This window comes from Pelmatolapia mariae, linkage group LG16_19 (genome assembly GCF_036321145.2).
Source record: "Pelmatolapia mariae isolate MD_Pm_ZW linkage group LG16_19, Pm_UMD_F_2, whole genome shotgun sequence".
In the NCBI taxonomy this organism is placed as follows: Eukaryota; Metazoa; Chordata; class Actinopteri; order Cichliformes; family Cichlidae; genus Pelmatolapia; species Pelmatolapia mariae.
Genome location: NC_086241.1, coordinates 36285018 through 36312500, shown reverse-complemented (window position 1 = coordinate 36312500; position 27483 = coordinate 36285018). Strand labels below are relative to the sequence as shown.

Genomic DNA, 27483 nt, shown 5'->3' with positions numbered 1-27483 from the left:
CATTCTGTGAAGATAAGAGAGTCTGCTTTTTAAATGGATCATTTAATGACCATCCCTGTGGTATGAGAGTGTCCACCACTGTAACACTGTAATACTACGTGTATTGCAGAAAACAGGAAAACAGTGAAAAGCAAAGTAAATCCATTATGAAGAAACGCTGACATTCAGTTTTCTCTCTCAGTGTGAGGTTATTTGATTAAATTTTCATTTGACACTACAAAATGTGTCGGCTCTTTTACAGCATTACTATAAATTTATATTCTGTTCCAAGTACTACAAATTGGTACTGATGAATAATTTGCTGTTGATGCCAAATAATTCAGTTTAATGAATATTGTGGTTGACACTAGAAAAAGGTTCTGGTGTCAGTTCTCTTACCATTTGTTCCCTGTTTGTGCATACCAACATGACATTTATTTCCCATGACACCTAACATATTGTGCAAGATGCATGTAAATCTGCATCCTTGGCTTTTTCGTCCTCCAGGGCAATGTGACCTTCTCGTGTTCGCAGCCCCAGCTGGTGGCTTGCACCTTTGTGAGCTCCAGCAGCAGCTTCCTGTCGCTCCCATCAGCATCGCCTGCTGTGGGGGGTTTCTCCGTTCGCTTCCAGTTCAGGACGTGGAACCCGGAGGGGTTGCTGCTCTCCGTCCAACTCAACCCAGATCCACAGAAACTGAGGCTGCAGATCAGCAACAGCTGGCTACGCCTGACCCTCCACAGCTCGGGACGACAGAAATCAGAGGTCTCAGCCGGTGAGTCCACACAACAGACTAATGTGTCCCTGATTCTACTGTGCACTCCTGATAGTGAGTACAAAATCAGACATTTCCTGTTCGACTCGAACTAGATTTAATCATCCCCCACAGATCGCACCATGTCTGCACTAGATCTGAGATATAAAAGGTTCAGTGGCATACACCACTTAGCCACAACATTAAACCACTGACAGCTGAAGTGATTAACATTTATTAAATCGTTATAGTGGAATGTGCTGCCAGAGACAAAATCACCTAAAGATTGGTGCATGCAAGCTACACAGCTGGCCTGCAGGATAATGCAGCTGCATGCTGCAAACCAGCTCAGGAGCAGCTCAAGAAACATGAAATATAGTTACAGAAATGACCCTCATGTAAAGATCAGGACCCAAAGTCCAAGCAGGAGGAACTACAGGACACCAGGAGAGGCCCTGTGTCCAACCCCAGTGGGTCATTTTCGTTAGAGCGATGCAGAAACCTGTAGAGATGAAAAATTAAGCTAACGTTCACAGCTCTGTGCTCCTGTGCACACTCGGCCCCTTTTAATACACGTTATACTACCTGGAGGATGGAACAGCTCATGTTTGTAAAGTACACTTTTAGTATTTGATTAACCTGTTAATTTGAAAATATGTATGTGTTTTAGTTTTAGTCATTTTTCTTCACAGTGTGTGGTTGTGGCAGTGTGACACATTAGATTGATTTAATGTTGTTTTATTCTATTTGTGAGTCTACTAAGAAGCTACTACTAGCTTAGCAAAAGGACTAGATGAATTAGTTTAGCATGAACACAGACTGACACAGGGTCAGTTTCAGCTTTTGAATCACATTTTGATTCACAGCATCATCGGAGAACGCCAGCCTCAAAAAGCCTGTTTGCACTGCTGAGTCCTCCAAGGTGCTTGTTTTGTGCTCAGCAACCAATTTAATCTGTCTTACTTGTATCACCTTCATCCTCAAGAAAGTCGAAAATATTATGGGTTTTTCTTTTTTTTTGGGGGGGGGGGGGACTTGAGGGAAAATATCATCTAATTGTCTGTATAGGATTCCTTAGCAAAAATAACAGAGATAAGTAAGATTGCTTGGGGGAAGTCAGGCTCTCAGCAGTTGGATGGCTGCAGGGAAATATAGATGGAGAAGAAAACCACAGCTCAGGGACTGTATTCCCTTTTATATAATTTGCCTCATGGTGCATTAAATTAAACATCTGCGCAAGGACATATCAGCCTTAGAGCTGCAGCCTATGAAGCCCATGACCTCGAGTCCTGCAGTCGTGCAGAAACAATACATTTACCATAGTTAAAGGAAGGGATCTGTTTATTGTTCGTGTTACCGTCATCAGAATCCCTCGTCTGTCTCGTCGATTTTTGCAGGTCAAACTGAAATTATATATAGCATATCATAGCATCTATACGCAGCAAACAACATTATTATATTAAACGCAGTGCGAGACAATCCCCAGGTCCTCGTCTCTGATGTGTGGAAAGCCATCCTGTGGGAACACGCTGCACCAAGCACAGATGCAGGGTGGAGGACATTCCTCATATGGAGATGATGTGTGATGCTCTGCTAGCTGAACATCTTCTCTGTGATGCCTGGACCACAGTGTGGGAGACACGCAGAGAAAACTGGACTCCCCGGTGTGTAAACATGAGCGCGGCGTGCTGAGTGAGCGTCGGTTACAGCAATCGTCCGAAGCTTAAGAAATAAATCATAAACATGGAAACAGTTTTTTGTCAAACTGAAGGTTTTAATTAAAGTCAGCTACAGATTCTCACCTTTCTCACCACTTTGCTGGAACAATGTAACAATGTCAGACACCAAGCAGCATCACTCTCAGTGTAATCATTAAACTCCAGACTTTCATTTTTCTCCAAAGTTGAACTTTTCCCTTCAGTTTCATTAGCACTGTCACATCACTGTTTCACACCGCTTCCTCGTTCAGCTGGATGATAGAAGAGCATTGGCAGGATGAAAATGGGCCCTGACTGATAACGTGGGAGCTGCGTGCACAGGGACCTTAATGTGAAAAGAATTTCGTTAAGAAGTGATCTCCATCAGACTCTAGTCAGGAGCACACAACATGTGATGTTACATGAACACACAGACTGGTGTGGACACGGGGCTGCCACGGACACTTTGGAGCAGTGATCACATCCAAATATATTTTTTAGAGGCAGGACTGAGGATAAGAGTTGACCTGTTTTTACAATTGAAACAAATGCATGCATCAACGCCATCTGCTGTTCCTACCCATCTAATAGGTCCCTGCAGCGTATCAGGTCATTGTTGTGGAAGTCCTCAGAGTCACTTAGTTGTTCAGAGTCTGTCTTGTCCTGCTGTCAGACTCCAGCTCCTCCATCTTGGACTGATTATGATCCTTATTCTGCTGAGGAGATGCTGTGAGCCGCCACGGTGGCTCTGACTAGAACACTGGTGCTGTAGCACCCGAACACAATCAGCCCCGGGTTGGATGTGAAAACGATAAGAGCGTTGTGAGGATATCAGCTGACATGAAACACAAACAGAAGCTGCCTCGACCTGAATGTTTAAAGGAGGCTCAACTCTTAGCTCACAGGGATTATTAGCTGCACATACAGGGACTCTTTGGCCATGTTTAGGGTGAGCGTTCGCCACTCTAACACTTTAAAAGATGAGCAGCAGTCACACAAACTGACTAGGCAGCAACGAGACAGCAAACACATGGTGAGATTTATATATCTGACCTGAAAGGAGGGAAGGAAACTCAGATTAATGTTGTCTGCTGTGGCTACACTGCTTATTCCATGACACAGTGAACAGAGAGAAGGAAACAAAACTGCCCGCGGCCCTCAGACTCTTCTGGGATGCAGGGATCTGCTGCAAGTCACAGGCACTGTTGGACTAACTGAGTGTGAGTGGAACAGAGGCGTGGGTCAGTCAGTCCTCCTGAAGGCTCCAGCTTTGTGATGATCTGTCACAGCCACTTTTATTTTGGTGAAGCACTTGGTGGCTTACAGGTTAAAGGTTTCGGTTCGGCAGTGCAGGCAGCAGTCGCTGTAGTAACCTTCTCAGTCATCATCAACAGACTCAGCAACAAGGGAACAAAGAATCTGACTGACACATGTCAGAAGATATTCCAGATGTTGGTCTGCAGAGTCGTACTAACATTTTTCAGCTAATCAGAGTAGAGTGTGTATGCTCATATGTCTGCAGCCTTCTAACTGTAGGTGATAAACTGTAACAGAGATGCTGGTGTCATCTTTAAGTGAAGAATGGAGAAGGATCGACTGCGGTACAGTGCTTACTTCACATTAGTGGAGGTAATGCACCCACGCTATTTGTTGACAATAATAAAGAGCCAGGAAGAATCTGACGTTAGTAATTTCTCCACATTTCCATATTCACTTCATCTAAATGATAAAATATGCGCTGAGTGACACGGCGGAGGAGGCAGACTTTTTGTTTGGAGGCTCCGAGTGATGGAGGAGGCTGGAAACTCTGCAGCTCCCGTGGTGTCCGCGAAAACAAGCGTGTGTGTGCACAGGAAATTTACTGGCAGCTCTCAAAAGTCTATTTTTGACTAAAGTAAAATAAATAAATATTGTTGTCATTTAAATGTCCAAACTGAACCGTTCTTCATCAGGCAGGAGAGTCAGCGATGGACTGTGGCACTCTGTGAGCCTCGACGCCAGGAACCTACAGATCACTCTGACTGTGGATAACGAGCCCTCCTCCACTATTGAACTTTGGGAACAAGTGCAATCCAGAGGCAGCTTTTACTTTGGAGGTTAGTGGATTTACACACCATGCTTCCAATATTAACATAGCTTAAGGCGTTCTCCTTTACACTCTAACCAAATGTTTCTTGGGAATAAAAGCTAAAGGTTGTATCGTGTGTTATTTCCATCCAGGTTGTCCTGCGACTGCTCCACACTGCCAGGGCTTTGCTCCGGCGTTCCAGGGTTGTATGCAGCTCATATTCATCAACAGCCAGCTGATGAATCTCAGTCATGTACAGCAAGGACTGCTGGGGAATTATAACGAGCTTCAGTTTGACACGTGCAATATAAAAGACAGGTAAAGTAGCCTGAATGTGTTTGAGTAAGAACATGGCTCAGACGTAGAGCTGCTAAAAGCATGCACACATGTGATTGTTGAATGTCAAACATTATCCAAGATGGCACCACAGACTCATCCATGCCCACTCTGTTAATTTGTGGATGACAGCGTGCTGCCTGCAGCGCAGCCTGAATGTCACTGACATCTTGTCCTATAGAGACAAACTGACAGGATCGTCCAATTAAAGTGCAACAGAAAACTGGCGAGTAGCTTCTCTGGCAGAGGACTATGCTAACAAGCTGCCTCCCTACTGTCCTGTGTGCCGTGCTCTCCCTCATTACCCTGCACAGCTGTGGGTCCTGTGAGCACCTTCATGTGGATCATGTACAGGATTGAAGTAAACATGCAGACTGCTTTTTCTTCAGTTTCACATGTCTGCTGTCTAAGCCAGCGTTTGCAAACACAGGAGTGACGGCAGTCTCCCGTGTCAGTGAGGCGAACGGCGCGCTGTAGGAAGTGACCGAATACAGGAAGGCGATGCAGCAGGCACCTCCAGGAGCATGCTTTGGTGTTCTTCCATGTAATTTCATTTATTGAAGGGCGCCGGTCAAGAAGCAAACTGACACTGCCACTAGGATTACACGAACACCATCAGGCTGTATTTGATGAAACATGGCTGAAACTTTGGTGCAGATACTGTAGTGGTGTACAAACTCACCCTCCTCAAAATGAGTTCAGCCATCCTCTGTTTTCTTTAAGCGAGCTGTTCTAAGCAGCCATCCATCCATACGTCCATTTCTACTGCTGGGCACAGGGACAGCAGTCTCATTGTAGTCCAAACACCCCTCTCCCAGCCTCTGGCTCTTCTGTTTGGACACTGAATCGGAGATGTTCTCAAAGCAAGTGAAAAAGATTTCCATCATGTTCTGGGCCTCCTCTTGGATGGACGAATTACTCAGCTTAGATGCATCCAGAGGGCATCCTCACAGGAAGCCTGAACCATCACTGAGGGAACAGCAGCTCTACTCTGAATCACTCAGATCCTCATTCAGCCTCTGCTGTCACTTTATCATGGAGGCCAACATTTGGTACATCTCTAAAGCTGAGCCAGGACACCCTTTAGTTTTATTCAAATGATGACACATACAGCAGTACCACTGCTTACATTGTACCATGTGGGCCAGAGGGCTGCACTGTGCAGAGTCACTGTTATCATCCAGTGCACACACTTCACAGCATGCCAGCCTGTACTCCCGTCTTTATGCTTGAACTTTAATTTAGGCTCCAGCAGCTCCTTGGGGAAACTCCTTCATCTTCATCTACATGCTAACTGTGTTTGTCTTTCCTTTGGTGTTGGTTACATATTTTACACTGAATAACCATTTACTTCCTGAAAAAGATTGATTTATCAGGCTTATGTTTATTATTATTATAAAATTTAAAAAAAAGCACAATCAGGACTCTGTGTCTTTGATAGTGAACATGAGGAACATGACCTCGACGACTGCCGTCCTGATGGGTTTATGGTGTCAGTCACTCATTTCAGGTCCTTTTATGATTCTCGTTTGTCCTGAGAATCTCTTGGAGAGATGGCTCCTTACAAACTGATAAACGAAAGTGGATAAAGCGCGCTGTGCTTCAGGGCTAGCTTACGCCGTCGAGTTGCTATGATACGAGAGTGGGATGCCTCGGGGTTTCTTAGTGAGATCCACCTTCACCAGTGGCATCTGATTTCTCACCAGTATGGTGAGAGCTCGGTCCTGGGATGTATTTACTGGGTGAATGAGATCAAATGGCAAATCAACTGGTAATAAAAATCATTTGAAAACATGAGGGAGGTGAACATATGAACACTTTCCTCTTTTCTGTTCTGAGCCTTAACCTGTCGTGAGAGCTTTACTTTGACGATACGAGGAAATGAACTCAGACTGAATCTTCTTTGCTTTCGGTCTAATTACACTTTGTGACTCACTTTATTGTTCGCGTGCACCTGGGTGTGCCAGCTGCTGTCATTTCTTGACCTGTAAGGTCAACCGTGCACACAACATCAGAAAATAGCCCGACGGTAATTAAACCGACGGCTGCAACCTTATCCGTGTTGCGGCCGGCCTGTGCTGCTGCAGTTAATAGGTGAGAGATAAAAGTGCATGAAATTATAGATGCATGCTTGAAAGGCTGGCAATTATGTGAAACTGAAGGAGGCTCGAGGACGGGACTATTAATCAGAAGAGTGCAGTTTAAAATTTTCCCTGAAACACGTTTTGTGGTGAAATCCTATTAACGGGCATTCTTGTCTGAAGGTGACAGAGATGCATTTATTTTTAGAGAAACACTGCCACGGCTCCACTTTTTCAAATTCAGACAAGGGCGCAGTGTGAAAAAACGTCAGTTCACACTTGTTTTTATTTTTACTTTGCACAACATGAATCAACAGCAAATGAGTCTTTTGGGGGACTTCAAAGCTGGTGTTCATGACAGCACAGGAGCGAATAAAGGGGAACGTGAGCACGGCTCTTTCTTACCTGCTGGATAAAAGATCGGCTTTGTAAACACCAACAAAACAACTGGTTCTGTTAGTCGCTAATGCAGATGCCTGGAAGCCGCCTATTTATGTGGGTTTGTTTGTTTTTCCTTCTTTGTGGTTGGAAGTCAAGTGTTATCATCCTGAGCAGCTCCTAAAGCCTCAGTTGTTCTGAAAGCTTGAAAGAGCTCGGCACATTAGGAGGTAACCACAGATTTTTCAATTAGTCAGCGGACGGGAAATTAGCAAACATTTTGATAATCAATTAATTACAAGCAGTCAAAAGACAGAACATCTCTGCTTGCAGCTTTTTCAATGAGATAACTTGTTGTGTGTTGTTTCTGACATGCTAGCATGTTGCATGTCCTTCACTTTAAAATTGCTGCTTACAGTTTGAAGAGAAATGAGCGGACCAATCATAGATATATGCATAGATATACCCCTTTGGTAGCAGTGACAGAGGGCTGATCTGCTCAGCTCAGCTCTGTGTGGTTTTGTGTGGCAGAGCATTTGAGCTAACATAGCATGCAGACGCTAACAGCAGCAGCAGCATTTTTTTTCTTTGTGAACCTGAGAAGTCAGCGTCATTACCGAAAAGACTGTCAGGTCTGTGACAAACCTCTCCTTGGATGTGTGTATATACACATAAAGCTCTCCCTCACTGAACAGAGAATGACACACTGTCCATAGATGTCCCCTCATCTTAGCTTTATTGGTGACTTTAGGTGGAAATGTGACTGAAGTGTCACGTCACGGTCATGTGATGAACTGCCAATCCAACTCTGGAGAACGCAAGAAAACACACGCATGGATGGGGTTTGAAGTGCATTCTGCTTCTCTCCTTTGTGACTAACAATAATGACAGATGTTCATCATTGCAAATCCACTCAGTCCTGTTTTGTTTGTAGTGTTCCTCAGACAGAAACAGCTGAACTGTAGTTTTGGCAGAATGGCAGATACCACGAATGAAGATCGCCGCAGTTAGAGCTCCAGATTGTAATGCTAAAATCTTCTTATAGCACCAGTTACAACAACAGTTACCTCAAAGTGCTTTATATACAATATTAGAGAGAAAAGCTGCAGCAATAGATGATCCCTGATGGGGAAGCACTTGGTGTCAGTGGGAAGGAAGAACTTCCTTTAAGTTTTATTTCACTAGCTCAGTTACGATGAGCGATGATGGATGAGGGACCGTGTACAGGAGAAGGCCTCGAAGGAGACTGGCCGGGCCGGGCAGATCCCCGTGTACCAATGAGAAGTGAATGAAAGGAAGAAGGGGGGGGGGGGGGGCATGAAAATGAGAACAGCAGGCATTGATGAAGGGCATATATAGCCTGAGGCCGGGAGGGGTGTGAATGAGATCCCGCTCCTGAGATTCAGATAATATCTCCACTTAAATGTTTGCTCATGTAAACATAGCATAACATACAAAATCATTATTTATTATTAGTAGAAATAAATTGAGAGAGTAGAGTTTAAATTTTCTGAGATGGGTTCACCGTTCGTTCATGTGCATGGTCTGAAGTTCAGCGCACGCTGATGAGTCACCAGACTGTGAAACGTTGGTGCTGTTGGTGAATGGGCCCAGTGTGTGCACATTACGACTTTTCATGTAAAGTCAAGTCGAGAGAGTCAACCCAACAACATACAGTCAAGTATACAGTGGAACAAAATATCGTCGTGCTGGATCAAAGGTTCAAACTGTGAAAATAAAGTGATTCAAATATCCATATATACAGGTCAAAACCACTAAGTAAATGAGTGGATTCCTAAACTGTGCTTTCCTTTGCAGATGCCTTCCTAACCTGTGTGAACACGGAGCGCGCTGTTCTCAGATGTGGAGCTCTTTCTCCTGTGACTGCTCAGGGACGGGTTATGCTGGAGCGACATGTCACAACTGTGAGCACTTTGTCTCACTTTCATTTCTTCACCTCCTCTCAAAGCCGCCATTACACCCGCTGCACCGCCCCATTTATTCTCGGTCTGCCGAGTTGTGTCATTCGATTTGGCACACATCCACCAGCCTCGCTCGTACCTTTCTTCACCTGTGCAGAGCAAAAAAAGCTGTCCTGCTTCGACTTGACAAGACCTTTACAACCAATGCTGCTATTCTCACTTTCAAAATTCTGAGAATCTTTTTTCGCTACACCCTAAATAGTGTTAGACTGGCTGACTTTAGACTGACTCTGCATGTAGGAGCTTTTCCTTACGGCTGTCATTTTATGACATCGCCTTGATATTTGCTGTGGAGACGACTGTTGGAAAGTATGTGTGAAATTCCCCTGCCCCAGAATACTGATATCTTGTTTATATGCAGGCAAACACAGTCGTGTTTGGCTGATGGAGGGAACATGGCAGATAAGATCATCTGCTGAATTAAAAATAGGGCCTTTCATCAACTTCCCCGTAAACACGTGAAATCAACTTTTCTGTCTGGACTCAAAACCTGAAACCTGACAGAGTCTGAAAACACTCAGCAGATTCAATGAGATTCAAAAATGTCTGGCTTCATCTCTGGAGTTTGCACACACACACACACACACACACAAGCCCGTTCAGCTATCTTAGTGAGGACCTTCATTGACATAATGGTTTCCCTAGGCCCTATCCCTAACCATAACCCAATTGTAACCCTGACACTAAAACCACATTTTGAGCCTCAAAAAGGCTTCAAACTTGTGAGGACCGGCGAGTGTGTCCTCACAAGTGACTGTTGGTTCTCACAAGTATAGTAGAATGCAGATTTCGGTCCTCACAAAGATAGCTAGACAGTTACACACACACACACACACACACACACACACACACACACACACACTTCTCGTGCTGAGTTCAAACTGTGACAAAAAGGTCTCATTTTGCCCTCTGGGTGGTTTTAGAAAACACTCCACTGGACAACACCTTACCATCCTGGTTATACTGGCTGGCACTAGCATCATAACTGAGACTTGTTAGCTTTGACAGATGCAGTGGCTGGAAACATTCATTAGTAAACTTGAGACTTATATGGCCAAAGGACTGATGAGGTATTTGTCATCTTTCCTTCCACAATCCACAGATTCACTGATCCTCCTGCAGTGTTTGTGTGTGTATGTGAGTCTTTGGCCAAAGTGTTCTCCAGGTCAGTTTCAATCAGACTGTGTAGCTGTGAACTGATTTATGTTTGTGCATCTATAGATGAGAATTTGTATCTTTCTAAAAGCTAATTACTGAGTTTTTTTCCTTTGTAACCACACCCTAACAAAAACATCATTACCGTATTTTCCGCACTATAAGGCACACTTAAAGTCCTTTACTTTTCTCAAAAATCAACAGTGCGCCTTGTAATCCGGTGTGCCTTATGTATGAATTCTGGTTGTGCTTACTGACCTCGAAATAATTTTATGTGGTACACGGCGCTCAAAAATCTGTCAAAAATGTTTTAGTCTGACTTTGCTAAGCTTCAGGTCCCAAAGTCAAACGAACACTGCGGCATCACTGAGAGTTAAAAACTGTCTAAATTCTTTCATCTTTAATAAAATGATCAGCGTTGCTGCTTTACCAGGTGTAACAATTAAGTTTAACATCCAGGCATCCATGAAAACAGAATTTATTACATTTAACTGAGTTAGAAGTTAGCAGGAAGTTAGCTCGCTAGTTTCCACCTAAACAGGATATAGCATGTTCTGACTGAGAGATTTCTGAAAAATTCAAACGTACAGCTCTGCTATCACTTCCAACATAAATGAAGACAGAAAACTAAACAGCAGTGACGTTTGTAGGGTTACTGAAGTTGGGCTAGCTGGTATATAATGATGTGCTACGTGGTGGCTAGCTACACAGCTATGTTAGCATAACATAAACAGTGAAGCTGGAGGATGAACGCTAACTTTTTTCCCCTCGATAAAAGTTAATGTGAGGGTTCCTGATGGTTAGAGACAAATGCAATCGCATGGCAGGATGCTGTAAACGGACCAAACTTCAGTCAGGAGAACAACTGAGATAATCCATCCACAATACGAGGTTAGTCATTAATATACTGCAACAACATAGGAATAGAGCAGCTGCCAGAGGATTCAGCATTAATGAATCAATGGTACGGAAGTGGAGGAAGCAAGAAGAATGAGTTGAGTAAAGTTTGACTTACCTGACTGTCTTGTTTCGTTTAGCAGGGCTTATAATCCAGTGCGCCTTACGGCCCAAAAAATACAGTAACTTTTGTGAATATTTTTTACAAACACACAAGGTTACAAAATTCATTTCATAGCTACATCGTCTGATTTACAACTACAAAATATTTATGAGCACAGTTTGAGCCCATAAGGGTCATGTATGTTGTTTTAGAGGTAGTAACCTGTGAATTATGATGGATCATGAACAGGATGAGCTACTATGTCGCTGGTGTTCTGGTTCTTCAGGCACTCGGGGGCATCATCCTGCCGTGTGTCTAAACCAGGGGTGGGCAATCTCAGTCCACGAGGGCCGGTGTCCCTGCAGGTTTTAGATCTCACCTTGGGTCAACACACCTGAATCACATGATTAGTTCGTTACCAGGCCTCTGGAGAACTTCAGGACATGTTGAGGAGCTAATTTAGCCATTTAAATCAGCTGTGTTGGTTCGAGGACACATCTAAAACCTGCAGGGACACCGGCCCTCGTGGACTGAGATTGCCCACCCCTGCTCTAAACTAAAGGTTTGTGCTGTCATATTAGTCTTTCACACAGCACCGTTTCACCTCATCTGGCTCTTGAAAGCAGATCCTGTGGTATCTAGAGAAGCTCACAAAGGACTGTGCTGTCATGTAGTTTTAATTGTTCTCCTTGAGTTTTTTTGCTTTTCTGTATTTGAATGCTTTGTGATGTCTCTGCCATTTATCTCAGTTTGTTACATCGACTTCTATTTTTGAAAAACATGGCGTACAAATAGGCTGACTTGACTTAATTATTTTCATCAAATAATAGAAGTTATTATGAAGCCAGCAGCAGACAGTAACGTTTGTTTGCTGTCGTTGTCCTTTCATCCCATTAAAATGACAGTCACTGCCACAAACAAAGGCCTCTGTTAGTCTGTATCTCTGTGAAGGCCCGTTGTTTAAGATGTTCCTTGATGTGAATCGGTTTGTGTGGAGGACATTGGTTCAGGATGTTGGTGCCATAATTAGCATAAAGAAAAACCCCCAAAACCAAAGCATGGACATCATTTACTTCTATAATACAGCACAGAGTTCATACATTTAGATAGGTTTTGTGTATTCATGACTCATCCAATCGAGAGCCGTCAGAGCGTGGGCTGATTCTTGGACGAATGACTGATTTCTGTCCCACTCTGCATCTTGCAGCCATTTACGAGTCTTCCTGCGAGGCCTACAAGCTCAGTGGCAGCTCATCGGGCTTCTACTTCATTGATCCAGATGGGAGTGGTCCTTTGGGGCCCACACAGGTATACTGCAACATGACAGGTGAGATCATTGTAGACCTCGTGTTGTCACCTTTTACTCCATTCAACATCACCCAAGAATACAGAGAAAGCTCAGAGTAAAGAGTGCACTGGCTTATAGATTAGCCTGCATTGATCCAGAGCCCAGCAGCAGTCTAGGCGACCTCCTGAGGGTTTTTAAATGCATGTTCGGTGTGTGTTAAACACAGATTTAATCTTTCATTTGTTTCCAATCTTTTGGTTCTTTATGTATATGCAGCATGCTGCCTTTTTTTTGCCTTGACCTTTAATTAGAGGGAAAAGTTTTCATGGTGTCTTCATCGAATGATGCTTCAATTAAAAGGTCATCTTGTCCACTCAAGTATGGCTGAGAGCAGAAATGTGGGATTTGTTGCTTCTCAAATCAAAAAGATTACAACTTGGCACCGGGTTAGTTCAGTCGGATGAGCGGGCGACCGGCCGGGGTTGAGTCCGACCCGTGGCCCTTTACCGCATGTCTTCCCCTCTCACTTCCCTGTATCCATCCAATAAAGCCAGTTAAAAAAATATATTAAAAAAAGATTACAACTTGACAGGCTTAGAGATCTTAAGCCCCCTCCCAGTGGCCTCCAGAGGCTCGGGGTCATTAACGTCAACAAGGGTTAATCCCCTCGGGAGCATTAGTGCACAGTGCATTTCATGACAGGGTCGCAGTAATTCTGGATGTTTTGGATGCAGGGCGAGTCATGGTGCCGTGAAAATGTTTAAACTGTTAAGTCGTTTGAAGGAATGCATAAATCTGCACATTTCTTGGGTAAAAGTTTTGGTTTTGACCTGATCCCGGCTCAAAGTCACATCTGCAGCACTCGCCATGCTGCAAACAGGAATATCCACATTCATTTTCACAGAAATTTGCCCATTGATTTCTGAAATCCCGGCAGTTATCTGTTGCTCGTGGAGAAACGAGGAAAGTTACGTCGAGGCAGAGGAGTCGATAAAATAATTACAAATGTCGCTGTCGGCAGCACAGATATCGACAGTGATCGCGTGGCACCAGGCTGCATTTGGGAGAGGGTTAGTGTTAGTGTTTGGGAGCTGTGGGAGCAGACTGATGTCACCAGTGTGGGTGTTTTGATTTGGGAGACATCGCCCAGCAGACAAGCCAGAAAGAGCTTTTGATGGCACAAACAAAATATGCTCTGTGTCACCTGAGATGTGACTTTTGACAGACAGGCAGAGGGACACGAGCTGATCCACAGTCTGCATGGATATAGGACAAAACATATTGAGTTTTGACACTCTGGAGGCCGTGCTCGTCACCGCGTTGTCACAACTTTCCCAGCTGCTTCGTCCCTGCAAGGTTAATGTAGCAGTGATGACATTACAGAGCGAACGTGGTGTTCTCTGCTGCTCTCGTCCAGGGTTTGTTTTTTCAGTCGTCTCCTTGAAAATCTCAATCGTTCTGCAGCAAATATGTCTCAACTTGACCTCAATTAAGGAATCCATTAGAGATGTAAATAACTCTAAGCCTGCCAACCTGATGAGAATAATCATGAAGTAGGACACAGCCGTCTGATTTTATCCAAAATATTCTGTGTTCGTATGTGGATACGAATAAAATCAGGTTCTTTTTCAAAGTGTAGGGTTTGAAGTAGAGCTGGACCGATCCGATATTACGTATCGGTCCGATATTGACCTAAATTACTGGATCGGATATCGGAGAGAAATAAAAAATGTAATCCGATCCATTCAATATCAGGAAAGCACCTCACAAAACTTGCGACATGGCGTAACTCAGCTCATAACCTTAGCACGTCGGAGCAGTATGCGTCTGGTGATAGAGCGGCTGTGGCGTGCGAGACCTGTCGGCGGTCTGGTTGAGCATTTGGAGCCTCACTACGTGCTGCCAAACCAGCATTTCATCTCGGAGAAAGTTATCCCAGAGAGAAATAAAGCAAGCGTGTAAGTTCATCTCTGAATGTTTGTAAAGCATTCCCACGTTAAGTTTAACAACCGATATATGGAGCGACTGCCTCTCTCTCCCCCTCTCCTGTAGCTACTTCAATCATGAACTACAACAACTATTTTTAAATCTCGGTAGAACTGCAACCACATAACGTAGCGCAATAATTTTTGTTGCATATGAAACCAGAGGAGTTGTACTCACATCTTATGCATTCAGCTTGTCCTAGGTCATGGTTTCCTTCCACATATGGCTTTGCAAAAATTGCGTAAAAAGCATTTGTAGCAATAAAAACGTAATATTCCAGAAACAGGCTTTGCCGATCTGATCAGCTGTTCATAAGACTTCCTACTTGGAACAGACGTCAGCGCGAACTACATGTCCGCCATTACCGTCCCGAAACGCGGTCGTTTTTTTCCTATAGGGCATTTACAAAGATATGCTGGTGTTTTTAAAATTCATGTCCGAGTTTATGCCTTTCTGAATAGTTTCTGGGATGCTTAGAACTCAAACTACACTGTTGGAAACAGTTCATTTTGATGCACATGCTGTTTTTTTGCAAATTTGCATTATAATATTTATTTTTGTTTTTCCTACAGTATATAAAAATTGGTGTATCTCAAAAATAAAACTATGAAGACACTCAAAATAAATTTCCTGTGGTTGGAAACTATTTTGTGCAACTTTTTTGTATTTACAGTTTTGAGTGATGAACCTCTGAAATTTCTCTAACTAGAAATATGTGTAAAAAAAACAAAAATGATTTTCAATACGGTTTTTTTGTAGTTTATTCTACTTTTTTGCAATTTATGTAGTTACTACGGACTTCATGCATGCATAGTATTAAAATTTGGGATATAACAGTTGTGTTGATGTATAGCAACTCGAAATACTCCCAAACTACAGCATGTAAAAATCTAAAGATAAGCTCTGGCGTTCTATGGTAGGTCTTAAAGGGTTAATATAACTGTAAATTTATTTTATATATAATATAGCAGAGTGTTCACGTTCAGGTGTCCAAATCTGTTTCTAACCTTGTGTTGCACACAGACACATTGTGGGTGAGATCTTGGTGCAGGAGGTCCTGATGTTGGCTTCACAGTAACGCGGGAACATTTTTCTTGCAGAGAAGAAGGTGTGGACCGTGTTGTCCCACAACAGCACAGCTCCGGTCACAGTTCAGACTTCATCCCTTCAGAAACCTCACGTCATGATTTTCAACTACAGCGCTTCGGCCGAACAACTACGTGCCATCGTATCTGGGTCGGAACAGTGCCAACAGGAAGTGGTTTACAACTGCAGGAAGTCCCGTCTTTTTAACACAAAAGGTCAGTGGCCGTCCTAAAACATATCCAGTCCTGTCATTTCTAAGGTCACCAGTACAACATCACTGAGTTGTGATGAATACAGCTGCACTGTATTCAAACGAGTAGACACTGGACACGTGCGTCAGCAGAAATACAGGGCAAACCTATTTACCAGGAATATGCTCTTACATGCATTTGCTTGCTGACCCCACGGCTGGCTCCCCCCCCCCCCCCCCCCCACTGTGGGACTGAGTGGTCTCATCCAAATGAAGCAGGTGAACGTTGTGTTTTTGTAGTGTTGCATTGTCAGGCTGTCAGCCCGGGGCCACGTTGGTAGCTGCTGCCCCCTTCAACATCCCCTCGCCCACTGCTTCCCTGCTCTTGTTATAGTTTAACAATAACCTGAAAGGCTGTGTCCAATCTTTTGGTGTACATTCATCTCAAATCTCTGGCACCTATGGTGTTCCAAACATCCGAGCACTCGCGCTTAAATCATGAAAGATTCATGAAGTCCCAGATTCTGCTGTTCCCTGGGTAGCATGTGTGCACAAATAAACAAGTTCATTATCACCCCAGACATCAAACAGAGAGCCACAACAGCGTATTTCATAGCTGCGTGAACACTCGAAGAAACAGTCGGAGTTTTGTAACGGCCGTCTTTGTTGTTTGGACGCTCGTATCTCCCGTGGAAAAAAGGTCAAATGTCTTTTTGTAATCTACTTCTCTGAGCGTGCAGGTATAAACAGCATCCATTTAACCAACAGTGTTACTCAACAGAATATGCAAATCGCTCTTAGATGAGATGCCACTCATCGTGCTAATTTAGCAGAAAAAAACAACAGCAGTAGCTGTTCAAAGGGTCCGCTGGGTTTTCTGGTGCAGCGCGTGCCAAAAACATCTGAAGTTCACCTCCAGTTGTGGCGTTTTGCTGTGTAGCATGTCCTCTGACTGCCATCGTTCCTGCCAGTCTGAACACAGATGTTCAGTCATGTAATGTCCTCGTACTGAAACCCTTCAGCTCTGGTGTGATTTGCATTTTAAACATGTTGTTTTTTCTTTATTAAATACTCATAATGAACTCAGTTTGCTTTGAGGCAACTGTGGCTTTTAACGTGACAGTGAATTAATATTAAACATTCACAACAACGCTTTAATTACTCGTCTTTTTGATGTCCTATTCTGCAGTCTTCTTTGTTCTTTTCACATTTTCTTTTTTATCTAGCAAGATTTTCCTGTAGATGCATCCTTTATGAACTTACCCTGGAATTTACATCAGACAGCTCACTTTTTAAACACTTGTTTTTAAAGCTGTGCTAAAGTGGCTCATAGAAAATAGAAAATAGCACCAAGTGAAAATTGGTTTGTCAGCTGTTGCACCGTCACAGGTGACTTTATATTGGGACATATGTTGTCTTATATTTAACACAAAAAAAATTCATTATGCAGAAAATCAAATGAATTAAAATGATGTCATCACCCGCTGATTCCAGTGTGGCTCTCAGCACCACCTGCAGCATTACAGCTAAGCAGACAGTGAGTGGAGTCAGGCGTGAGAGTTCATGCCAGACTGTCCTCTGTCCATGCGTCCACTTATGCTTAACAGGATTGGACGATAGGGGCAGCGCCACCTGTTGCCGGGTGTGTGTAAAACATGTGGGGCAGAATATTTGAGCTGTAACAGCAGGAGCTTTGTTTGTATGTGTCCTCCAGCTGTCCTGTTGTTGGCCCATGTCCTCCTTGTCCACCCCAAAGAGGACATAGTTTTGAAAGAAATAGCACAACAGCCACGTGTCTCTGCAGCATCAGGTGCAACCATCAGACAGTTTACATTGACTAAGACTGATGGTGCACAGTGTGATGTTGCAGTGAACCTGTAAGATTACTAAAATGGTAAAAGGTAACTGCAGGTGCAAACATAGACAAATAATATGGACAGAAGTGTTTCTGTTCTCTTGTTTTGACTAGAGGACAAACCGAGACCTAAGTGTTAATTGAATTTAAACAGGCTGTGCACTTGGTTTGAATTTAATCCAGAGTAACTGAGAAGCTTAGAGAATGTTGTAGTTTAACACGTTGTCAGGCTGTTAAGGTGCAAAACTTAATGAAGCCTGAAGCATTTACACAGGAGTTTTCTGGGATCACTGCTGCCAGTAGTTTACAGTGACAGAGGTCAGTGTATTGAATTTTTTTATCTTAAAATCTGCATCCACTGCAAAACGCAGCATCACCCAAGCTCTACTCTCAGTTTCTCTGCTTCAGTGCTGCTGAACGATCTCTACAGGAAGTGGATGATACTGACCTCTCTGACCCAGAGCTGTGGTCTTCTTTTCCTTCATTAGATCATTTATTTCTCATTTCTAGAGCATACATACAGACTGGAAATATGTCACTTTGTTAGTGTTACTCAGACTCTAATTTAATTAAACCTTTGACTTGAAGTCAATATTTACTTAAGGACAAATTTATCTGACATGTTAACTTAGATAAACATTTTCAAACCACAAATCCTAATTTTCCATTGCAACAATACAAAATTTCAATTTGACTAAATGACACAGAAGGAAAATCCTGCCCTGTAGTACAATAGGTAGTACAGGACAGGCGTGGGAAGAAGAAGTACTGATGTATTCCCTCCCCCTCACATATTTATAGCTCAGTGTATATGGCTGAGTATATTTAATGAGCTGAATGCTGCCCCTCATCCCTGCACTGCATACAAACCTTTACACACTGATTTAAATGTAGGGCTATTTGTTTAGCCCACAGTTTGACCCCCCACACAGACACACAACAACATTTCCTAGTAGTTCCCACCATGTGCACTTTAAAATTGTCATTCCCCCTTAAATAGCAGCCCTCATCTGTGTGGGTGCAAAGATTGTGAATATTAACCCTGTCAGACCCAAAGCATCAAAAAAGATGAAACTGAGATGTTTATTAACCCTTATAACAAAATCCACATTTGTTTTTGCTGTATCATGTTGTGTCTGATACATTTTTATTCTATATTTATTCTATACATGTGATACATTGGGCAACAATGTATCACATGCATGTATCAATGTATCACAACAATCATTTCTGTAAAGGATACAGGAAACACATTTTTTCCTGTCAGTATTCAGCCAATTAAAGGACGTGATTAGAGAGACCTCTCCTGCAGGATGTATTGATTGTAGCCTGGTGTGGTTTGTGTTCCTGTTTGATGTCTCAGGACTATAAATGTGCAGCGGACAGCGATGAATACACAGGATAAAGATGTGGATTATTTCCATCCTTTGTAATGCAAATGTTGGTGCATACTCATTGTTCCTGTAGCTCCTCACTTATGCATACAATTAACATTTGTGTCACCAGTTTTGCCAAAGTGATGGATGATGTTAAAGTGAGTTTCACAGGGATGCTTCCTGCCTCTGACCCACTGCTCACTGCTGTGACATGTATCCATACATAAATCTTTGCCTATAATGCTGCAGGATGAGAGCCCCACAGCATGTAACACTGATTATGCATTGTGACATGTGGCTTAATGGGCTTCTCCATGCCAGCTGGCCTCTGTGTAGTGCAGGGTCACATTGATTGAAGCTGTTTAACCCTTTAGTTATGTTTTTGGTTTCAGGTAGTGTGGCGTCATTTCACTGTTTATCACATCATAGCATTTAAAATAAACAATAATAATAATATCTTGTCTTATTTTATTTCATACTTCTTTTCGATGGTGTTGTTGTAAATTAAAAGAAAGAAACAGTCTTTGGGTTTCATGTTGTTTTTTAAAGCCAGTGGTTTTACTTTTATTTGCTGTACTGTGTGAGTCCTTTGCAGCGGCTTGCTGACTGTGGTTTGGTTGCAGATGGCAGTCCGCTTTCTTGGTGGCTGGACCGGGAAGGAGAAAAGAGGAGCTACTGGGGAGGCTTCCTGCCTGGAGTTCAGCAGTGCTCCTGCAGCCTGGAGGAGAACTGCATTGACATGAACTACTTCTGCAACTGTGATGCTGACACAGACACATGGTACAGACAGTGCACACATGGCTGCTTTTATTCACATCATCAACACCATTCTGTATCCTGTAGGTGAATTGTAAAACTGCTACTGCAAAAAGATTTAAACAGCTACCAAAAGTTAAAGCTAACACATTCAAAAATGATGATAAATCATTTAAACCTCACGTTGATTTAAAAGAGTCCAGTGCAGCGTTCTAGATTTAGGAAGTGAGACGTTCTGTTTCATAATTACATCATTTGCATCATCGCTTCTTTCTGACCAACACTGAATGTGTTGCACATCACTGCTCTGCCTTTGAAAGCTCCTCCACCCTCCCTGGTTTCCTGATAAAGGACTTACTGCAGCGGCTTCTTTGTTGACTGCAGACGGGCCAGTCGACTCCCAGACCCCTCACTACAGCTGGAGAGGGTGTGTGTGTGTGTGTGTCTGTGTGTGTGTGTGTGTGTGTGTGTGTGTGTGTGTGTGTGCGCGCGTGTGTGTCTGTGTGTCTGTCTGTCTGTCTGTGTGTCTGTCTGTCTGTCTGTGTGTGTTTGTGTGTGTGTGTGTGTGTTTGTGTGTGTCTGTCTGTCTGTGTGTGTGTCTGTCTGTCTGTGTGTGTGTGTCTGTGTGTGTGTGTGTGTCTGTCTGTGTGTGTGTGTGTGTGTGTGTGTGTCTGTCTGTCTGTCTGTCTGTCTGTCTGTCTGTGTGTGTGTGTGTCTGTGTGTGTGTGTGTGTGTGTGTGTGTGTGTGTGTGTGTGTGTGTCTCTGTGTGTCTGCGTCTGTGTGTCTCTGTGTGTCTGCGTCTGTGTGTGCGTGTCTGTGTGTCTGTGAGTGTCTGTCTGTGTCTGTGTGTGTGTGTGTGTGTGTGTCTGTGTGTGTCTGTGTGTGTGTGTGTGTGTGTGTGTGTGTGTGTGTGTGTGTGTGTGTGTGTGTGTGTGTGTGTGTGTCTGTGTGTGCGTGTCTGTGTGTGCGTGTGTGTGTTTTCAGTCAGGGACACCTTTCTTGTAGAAGTTGCCATCTAGAGCATAAACTTGTATATAAATCAACATGAAGTCTCCACAGGAGTGTGGCCTTACTGCTTCATAGGAATGGAAACAGTAAGCAGCAGGTAGTTGCTGCTAATCAAAAATGTGCATGATTTATTGCTCATCGGCACCTCTTTAAAAACAGGTGTTTGGGCAGCTTCCTGCTCTGTGTGTTAACACAGCATGACAAACAATCAAGAATTAAAGTGTTACAGTGGCCCAGTCACAATTCAGACCTCAGCCTGACTGAAATCAGGACCTTAACAGAGCTGTGCAATAATGAATCAACACAAACCCCGATGAACGTACAACTGATGAAGTCATACAAAAAATGTTGAATGCAAATTAGAACTGCCAAGGTTCATTCTACATGTTAGTGAATCTTAGTTTTTTACAGGATTATTTCATTTTGTATAATTAAAGATTTTGAGCTATGAGTTAATCCGGTCTTTAAGTCTTACATCATTAGCTTCTCATCAGCTGTTTCCAGGTCCAAACTCCACTGCAGGTCCCAAAGTCAAACGAACACTGCGGCATCACTGAGAGTTACAAACTGTCTAAATTCTTTCATCTTTAATAAAATGATCAGTGTTGCTGCTTTACCAGGTGTAACAATTAAGTTTAACATCCAGGCAGAGTTAGACGTTAGCAGGAAGTTAGCTTGCTAGTTTCCACCTAAACATGATATAGCATGTTCTGAGGGATTTCTGAAAGATTAAAATGTACCTATCACTTTCAACAGAAAAGTAAACAGCAGTGACGTTTGTGGGGTTACTGAAGTTGGGCTAGCTGGTATATAATGATGTGCTACGTGGTGGCTAGCTACACAGCTATGTTAGCATAACATAGATGAACGCTAACTTTTTTCCACTCGATAAAAGTTAACGTGAGGGTTCCCGATGGTTAGGGACAAATGCAACTGCAACTGTTTTAATAAACGCAGTGTAGTCTAGACCCTGAAGCAAGGTTCATACGTCATCACTTACAGACCGGAGAACGAGCCACATGGTTGCTCTTCTCTAATCCAGCGGATCTGCTTTCATGACTTAATCATCGCCGTCACCTGATTCTTTCTGAAATGATCTGAAGCCAGAATCATTCCTGGATCTAGTTTGTGTGTTTTGTTTGGCAGAGGCTGGAAATGAACTGCATTTGTTGACAGTGGCACGAAGAAGCCTTCCTGAGTCTGTGCAGTGATTTTATCACATAGTTTACACAAACATGTTTATTCTTAATGCAGGGTTGAAGACCGGAGCGTTTGATATTTGATATCAATATGATGTAACATTCATATATTCTCTGCATTTTTCTCATAGATAGCTGAATTATTTGCAGTATCTAGCAGCCTCTCCATCATACAACATTTATTTTCTTATTGCACGTTTCTCAGCTTGTTTGGGTTTAAATCTCACTTTTAACATTGGATATGTTGTCTCTTTAGCTGATGTCACACATACGCGTTTTACAAAGAACCTACTTTTTTGTAGGAGCCAGTAATAATCTGATCCACACTGATGTGAGACCACAGCTGTGTGCAGGAAACAGAAGGACACAACAGTTTGAATGAAATAATGATAAATGGATGGTTTATCCATGAACTGAGATAATCCACAGGATGACTGTGAGACAGACAATGTGACTAACGAGTCACCGTTGTGCTCCTTTCAGAGGGAACGCTAACACCACGAGCAGCTCAGGCTCCAGGATTTTGTCGAAATTTGTCTCCTAAAAATGTAGATCATACAGTGTTCAATGTCATTTTCACACTCCAATTTCTGCAGCTTATTATCTGTTTGGGATTGTGTGAAAATGCCTTTGACAATTTCGTATAGCACAGTTTAATCCAAAATGATTAATTACAGCTCATACATAATATTTCACTTTTGATTAAACTCATCATCGTTTCTGAGCCATGAATGAAGAAACAAAGGCTGTGTTGGAGTTTAAACATTCTCAATGGCTTTGTTTATGGTGCGTTAATCCACTCCAAAGCCTTCCTGGTTTCAGCTCCGTTTGCATGTTTTCACAGGCAAATGTGTGCTCTGTGATAGATGGTTCCCTTTATGGGGTGTTTACCGCGCGCTCTGTGCTAACGGAGCTGAAAGTCAGCCTTTATCTGGACCCCCATGAAAGAATCCAGCCCCTGAGGATTTGTGTATTACTATTTATTTGGTTCTTTTCTCTGTTCTGTCACAGGGCTAATGACACAGGAGTCCTCTCCTACAAAGACCACCTACCAGTGAGCCAGATAGTGATCGGAGACACCGACAGAATGGGCTCGCAGGCTGTCTACCACATCGGCCCTCTGCGTTGTTATGGAGACAGTAGGTGATCACCTCACTGTTGAAGCTACTGTTCCAGATTTGGCTGCAGATGGAGGCTGATTAGAGACACAAAATGTTCACACAATGTCTTTGCGACTTGTGCTTTTATGTTTGTCGCTGGATCGACAGTTAAAACCTCATCTGTGGTGCAGGCAGGATCACAGAAATTTCAGTTCGTTTTTAGTAAATATCTGCAGGTGTTGCAGAGGGCTGGGGTTTGATTTTGTGCTGCTTGTCTTAGAATTTAAGCGTGCCAGCTTCCCCCATCCCCCGCCCCCCAAATAAGTCTATTTTAAGTCTAATAGCAGCTATCAAAGCTTCTTAAACACATCAAACGTCTGGCTGATGATGCATAATGCATGTAATGTATAAATTATTTAGAGGATAGCTACAGTGTTTCAGAAGCCTGTGATGTCACCTATTGTTCGTAATGTGTGCCACGTACGGTCGCTGCATGTTCACTGATGTCTTGGATTATTTGCTTTTCGATCTTCTCTGCAGAACCAAAGTATCTTTTAAAAGAAACTGATTTTCTTTCACAGGAATTTTTGATCTCAGTATTTCAGCAGCGCAGCATCACATGGCAATGAACTCTCCTAACAAGAGTTATTGAGTTTTTTTATGTGCTCCATTTGACTGAAAACCTGCTGCCTGGTGGAAATAACACAGGTTTTACATTGATGAACAAAAACGTCCCCGAGATGCAGCGTGACACAGCTTCTCCACAAACGCCGCTCACCGCCTCCTCCCTTCACTTTGTTTGTCATCTTTACGTTCTTTTCGCTTCCTCCTGTCCTTCCAGGGTCGATATGGAACGCAGCCTCTTTCTACCAGGAGTCGTCATATCTGTACTTCCCCACCCTACAGGCAGAGCTGGCGTCTGACATCTCCTTTCACTTCAAGACCAGCGCTCCTTCTGGAGTGTTTCTGGAGAACCAGGGCCTCAAGGACTTCATCAGAGTCGAGCTTAGCTGTGAGTGCACGTTGTGTCTACAGTATGAGAGGTGCAATACACACAAACTACAAACAAGAGCAGTTCAGTCATAACTGGGAAACATTATATCAAGGTTAGGTTTATTGACTGGATATGCTACTGCCTTGTATTTGATCTGATTCTGGTAATAAACTTATTGAACACAAAACAACATTTAGACAGTGGAATAAATCAGAGGGTACACACGTGGACATGAGTACAGGCATGTACATATACACATGTATGCGTGCATAGATGTTATGAATGTCTTCTCTTTCATAATGAAAATAATACTACTGTTTTTAACGACACCTTATTACCATTATTACACGCTTAAAGCATAAAAGTGCAGCCTGCAGGTTATTATCAGAGCAGAGCACTGTGATGACACGTGTAGGTTTGTGAAGTCATGCCTCACTGTGTCATCATATGGACTGTGTGTAGAGTAAAGTGCAGTATGAGTGTACGGTTAAAATGTGACTTTGAGCGGTAAGACTACAAAAGCACCGTATGCATGCAGGATGGAGTGCTACGTAACGAGCTGATCCAAGTGGGCCAAATATGGCTCCAGGGTTCAGGAGAGGCCATGTTTTCTTTTTAAGATGTAACAGATATTTAATAAAAGGGAAAACGAATAAATGTGACCAAAACCACAAGTAGAAAATTCATTATTGGAATAGTTTGATTAGCAGTCTGCATCCATAAATACACCGCTAACACCTCGTTTGTGCTAATAAGCGTAGCCGGGGTAAGTAGATCATTTTGAAAATAAACTATAGAAACAGCAGCAATGTCTGTAACTGCTAATGATTTAGAAATGGGTGACTTTGTAGAAATGTAAAATGATTTAATTTGTGAAATTAACAACTTGTTAACATGACATGACCACCGTGGTATTATTTATAAACCACCCTGGTTACTAATCAGTCTGTGATTACAACAGTATTATACCCACGTATTACCACAGAGCGCCTCCTAAAGCCTGCTAATCAGTCTTCTCTCAGGTAGACATGCTAGCTCCTGCTGACAGTTTCATTTCCCAGAGAAGCACCGTGTGAGGACTCCACTGAATGATGTAATCCTAATGACACACTCAACGGTAATGTCATGCTGTCACAAAGCCCGCTCTTCATGACCTGTGCAGTGACGCCTGATGAATTCACCAAAGCAGGAAAGAATCAGATTGACTGTGGAAAATAAAAGAAAAAAGGTTTCCATTAAAAAATCAGGAATATTAGTTTATCTTAGTAAGCAGTGCATATCCAGCCATCACATGTAGTTCAACAGCGCTGTGTCATTAGTTAAAGGTAAGGTTGTTGATTGCAGTGTGTTGCGTTCACATCCTATCTGGAGGAATGGTGAGGATATTTGGAGCCATTATGTATGAATGCAGCATCAGAGACACTGAAATATTGACGAACTGTCAGCTGAGCCCCTCATAAATCTATGCAGGTCATCAGGTTTTCCCAGCAGCATTGTATCAGATTGCATCAGAAAGGCAGGATAGAGAAGAACATAAAAACCTAATATCGCATTCAGTCTGACCTGAATGTCGTGTGTGTGTGTGTGTGTGTGTGTGTGTGTGTGTGTGTGTGTGTGTGTGTGTGTGTGTGTGTGTGTGTGTGTGTGTGTGTGGCTCCCAGCTCCCTCAGTGGTGACTTTCTCCTTTGATGTGGGAAACGGTCCGGCGGTCCTGTCCGTAAAGTCCCACGTCCCTCTGAATGACAGGCAGTGGCACTACGTGAGGGCAGAGCGCAACGCCAAGGAGGCCTCCGTGCAGGTCGACCAGCTCCCCCTCCGCTTCCTGGAGGCTCCGGCTGACGGACACCTCCGCTTACGGCTCAGCAGCCAGCTGTTCGTAGGTAGGCTGACATCACACCCAGTCCACCTACTCAGGTCTGCATTAAAGGACTTTTTAACAGGCAGAAACATGTAAACACTGAACCAGCAGACTCACATCAGCATGCCTTTGTAGTCCCTTCACACACAGACACCCAGAGAAATGCTCTCCCTGGGTGCTTTATTATGAATACATGTTAACTTCTCATACATGCAGTTATCCAATCAGCCTGCAGCAGTGCAGCAGTGACCCATGTGGTTTCAGGTCAGCAGGTTCAGGTAAAGCTGTGGTACGAAGTCATTTTTGGCTCTCGCTGGTCAAACTTTGGGCATATCGTTATTCACAGAGTCTGAGAGGAAGCGCGACGTTCACACCTTCTTGTTTCATAGAACAACGGTGCCGTCAGAGGCTTCGTGTCACTTGTTTTGGTTATTTGTTTTAATGCTTTGCTAATATCAACATGGAATAACTGATCCGTAAGCAGGTTCTGTATAAAGATGGGATTTTCTGGGATGAACAGCAAACTAGGAGAACTCTGGGAGATGGAAAAACAAGAGAAAGTAAATCTCCAAAAGTTGATTCTGTTCATCTGGACGTAGCGTTTTGTGGGAGAAACGTTTCGTCACTCATCCAAGTGACTTCTTCAGTCTCAGCTGACTGCAGGTTTCAATCTTATAAACAGTACATTTGCATAATGACTGAAACCAGCCCACTGAAGGAACAATGGGCTGGGAGGTCAGTTCCTTAATCATAATTATGCAAATTCTCATGACCATTGATCAACAACCACTGACCAAAACCCACTGATCAAAGACCACTGATCAATGGCCATGAGTACCATTCACAGAGAGTTGGGGAATGGCTGCAAAAAGAGAAAGGGAAGTTTCACTTTATAAAAACTGTGTTGTGCTGTGGTGTTCAGCTGTTCTTGACCTAAGCCAGCAGTATCAAGCTCCAGTCCTCGAGGGCCGGCGTCCCTGCTGCAACACGCCTGAATATCATTAGCAAGACCTGACTGCATGCTGAGGAGGCAACCCGTAACCCTGCTCAAGTAAATTTCAATAAATCTTAAGTGTTTGGAAGAAAGTACTTGTGTTGCACTGTGTTCATTCACTCATGAGCTGCTGTAACATGAATCACATGGCTGGACTGCCTCCTCAGCGTGCAGTCAAGGCTTGCTAATGTTATTCAGGTGTGTTGCAGCAGGGACGCTGGCCCTCGAGGACTGGAGCTTTACACCTCTGACCTAAGCTTAGTAATAAGCCTGAATTCATTTAGTCATTGTTCAGTGTTCATTTTTATTTCTTGAGGTCTTAAATGTCTTAAAAAGCATTTGATTTAGGATTTTTCAAATCC

At 43.2% G+C, this 27483-nt stretch overlaps 1 protein-coding gene across 1 annotated transcript in view; it reads left to right on the top strand.

Annotated features, from left to right (window-relative positions):
* The window catches only part of cntnap5a (contactin associated protein family member 5a), a 118555-nt gene that overhangs the window by 64981 nt on the left and 26091 nt on the right, over window positions 1–27483 (top strand). The window contains exons 8-17 of the mRNA XM_063497037.1: window positions 487–754; window positions 4383–4526; window positions 4651–4816; window positions 9112–9218; window positions 12638–12757; window positions 15805–16005; window positions 19835–19991; window positions 23187–23314; window positions 24117–24287; window positions 25931–26149. Of these exons, the coding sequence (XP_063353107.1) occupies window positions 487–754; window positions 4383–4526; window positions 4651–4816; window positions 9112–9218; window positions 12638–12757; window positions 15805–16005; window positions 19835–19991; window positions 23187–23314; window positions 24117–24287; window positions 25931–26149 (1681 nt within the window). The remainder of the gene's footprint in view (window positions 1–486; window positions 755–4382; window positions 4527–4650; window positions 4817–9111; window positions 9219–12637; window positions 12758–15804; window positions 16006–19834; window positions 19992–23186; window positions 23315–24116; window positions 24288–25930; window positions 26150–27483) is intronic.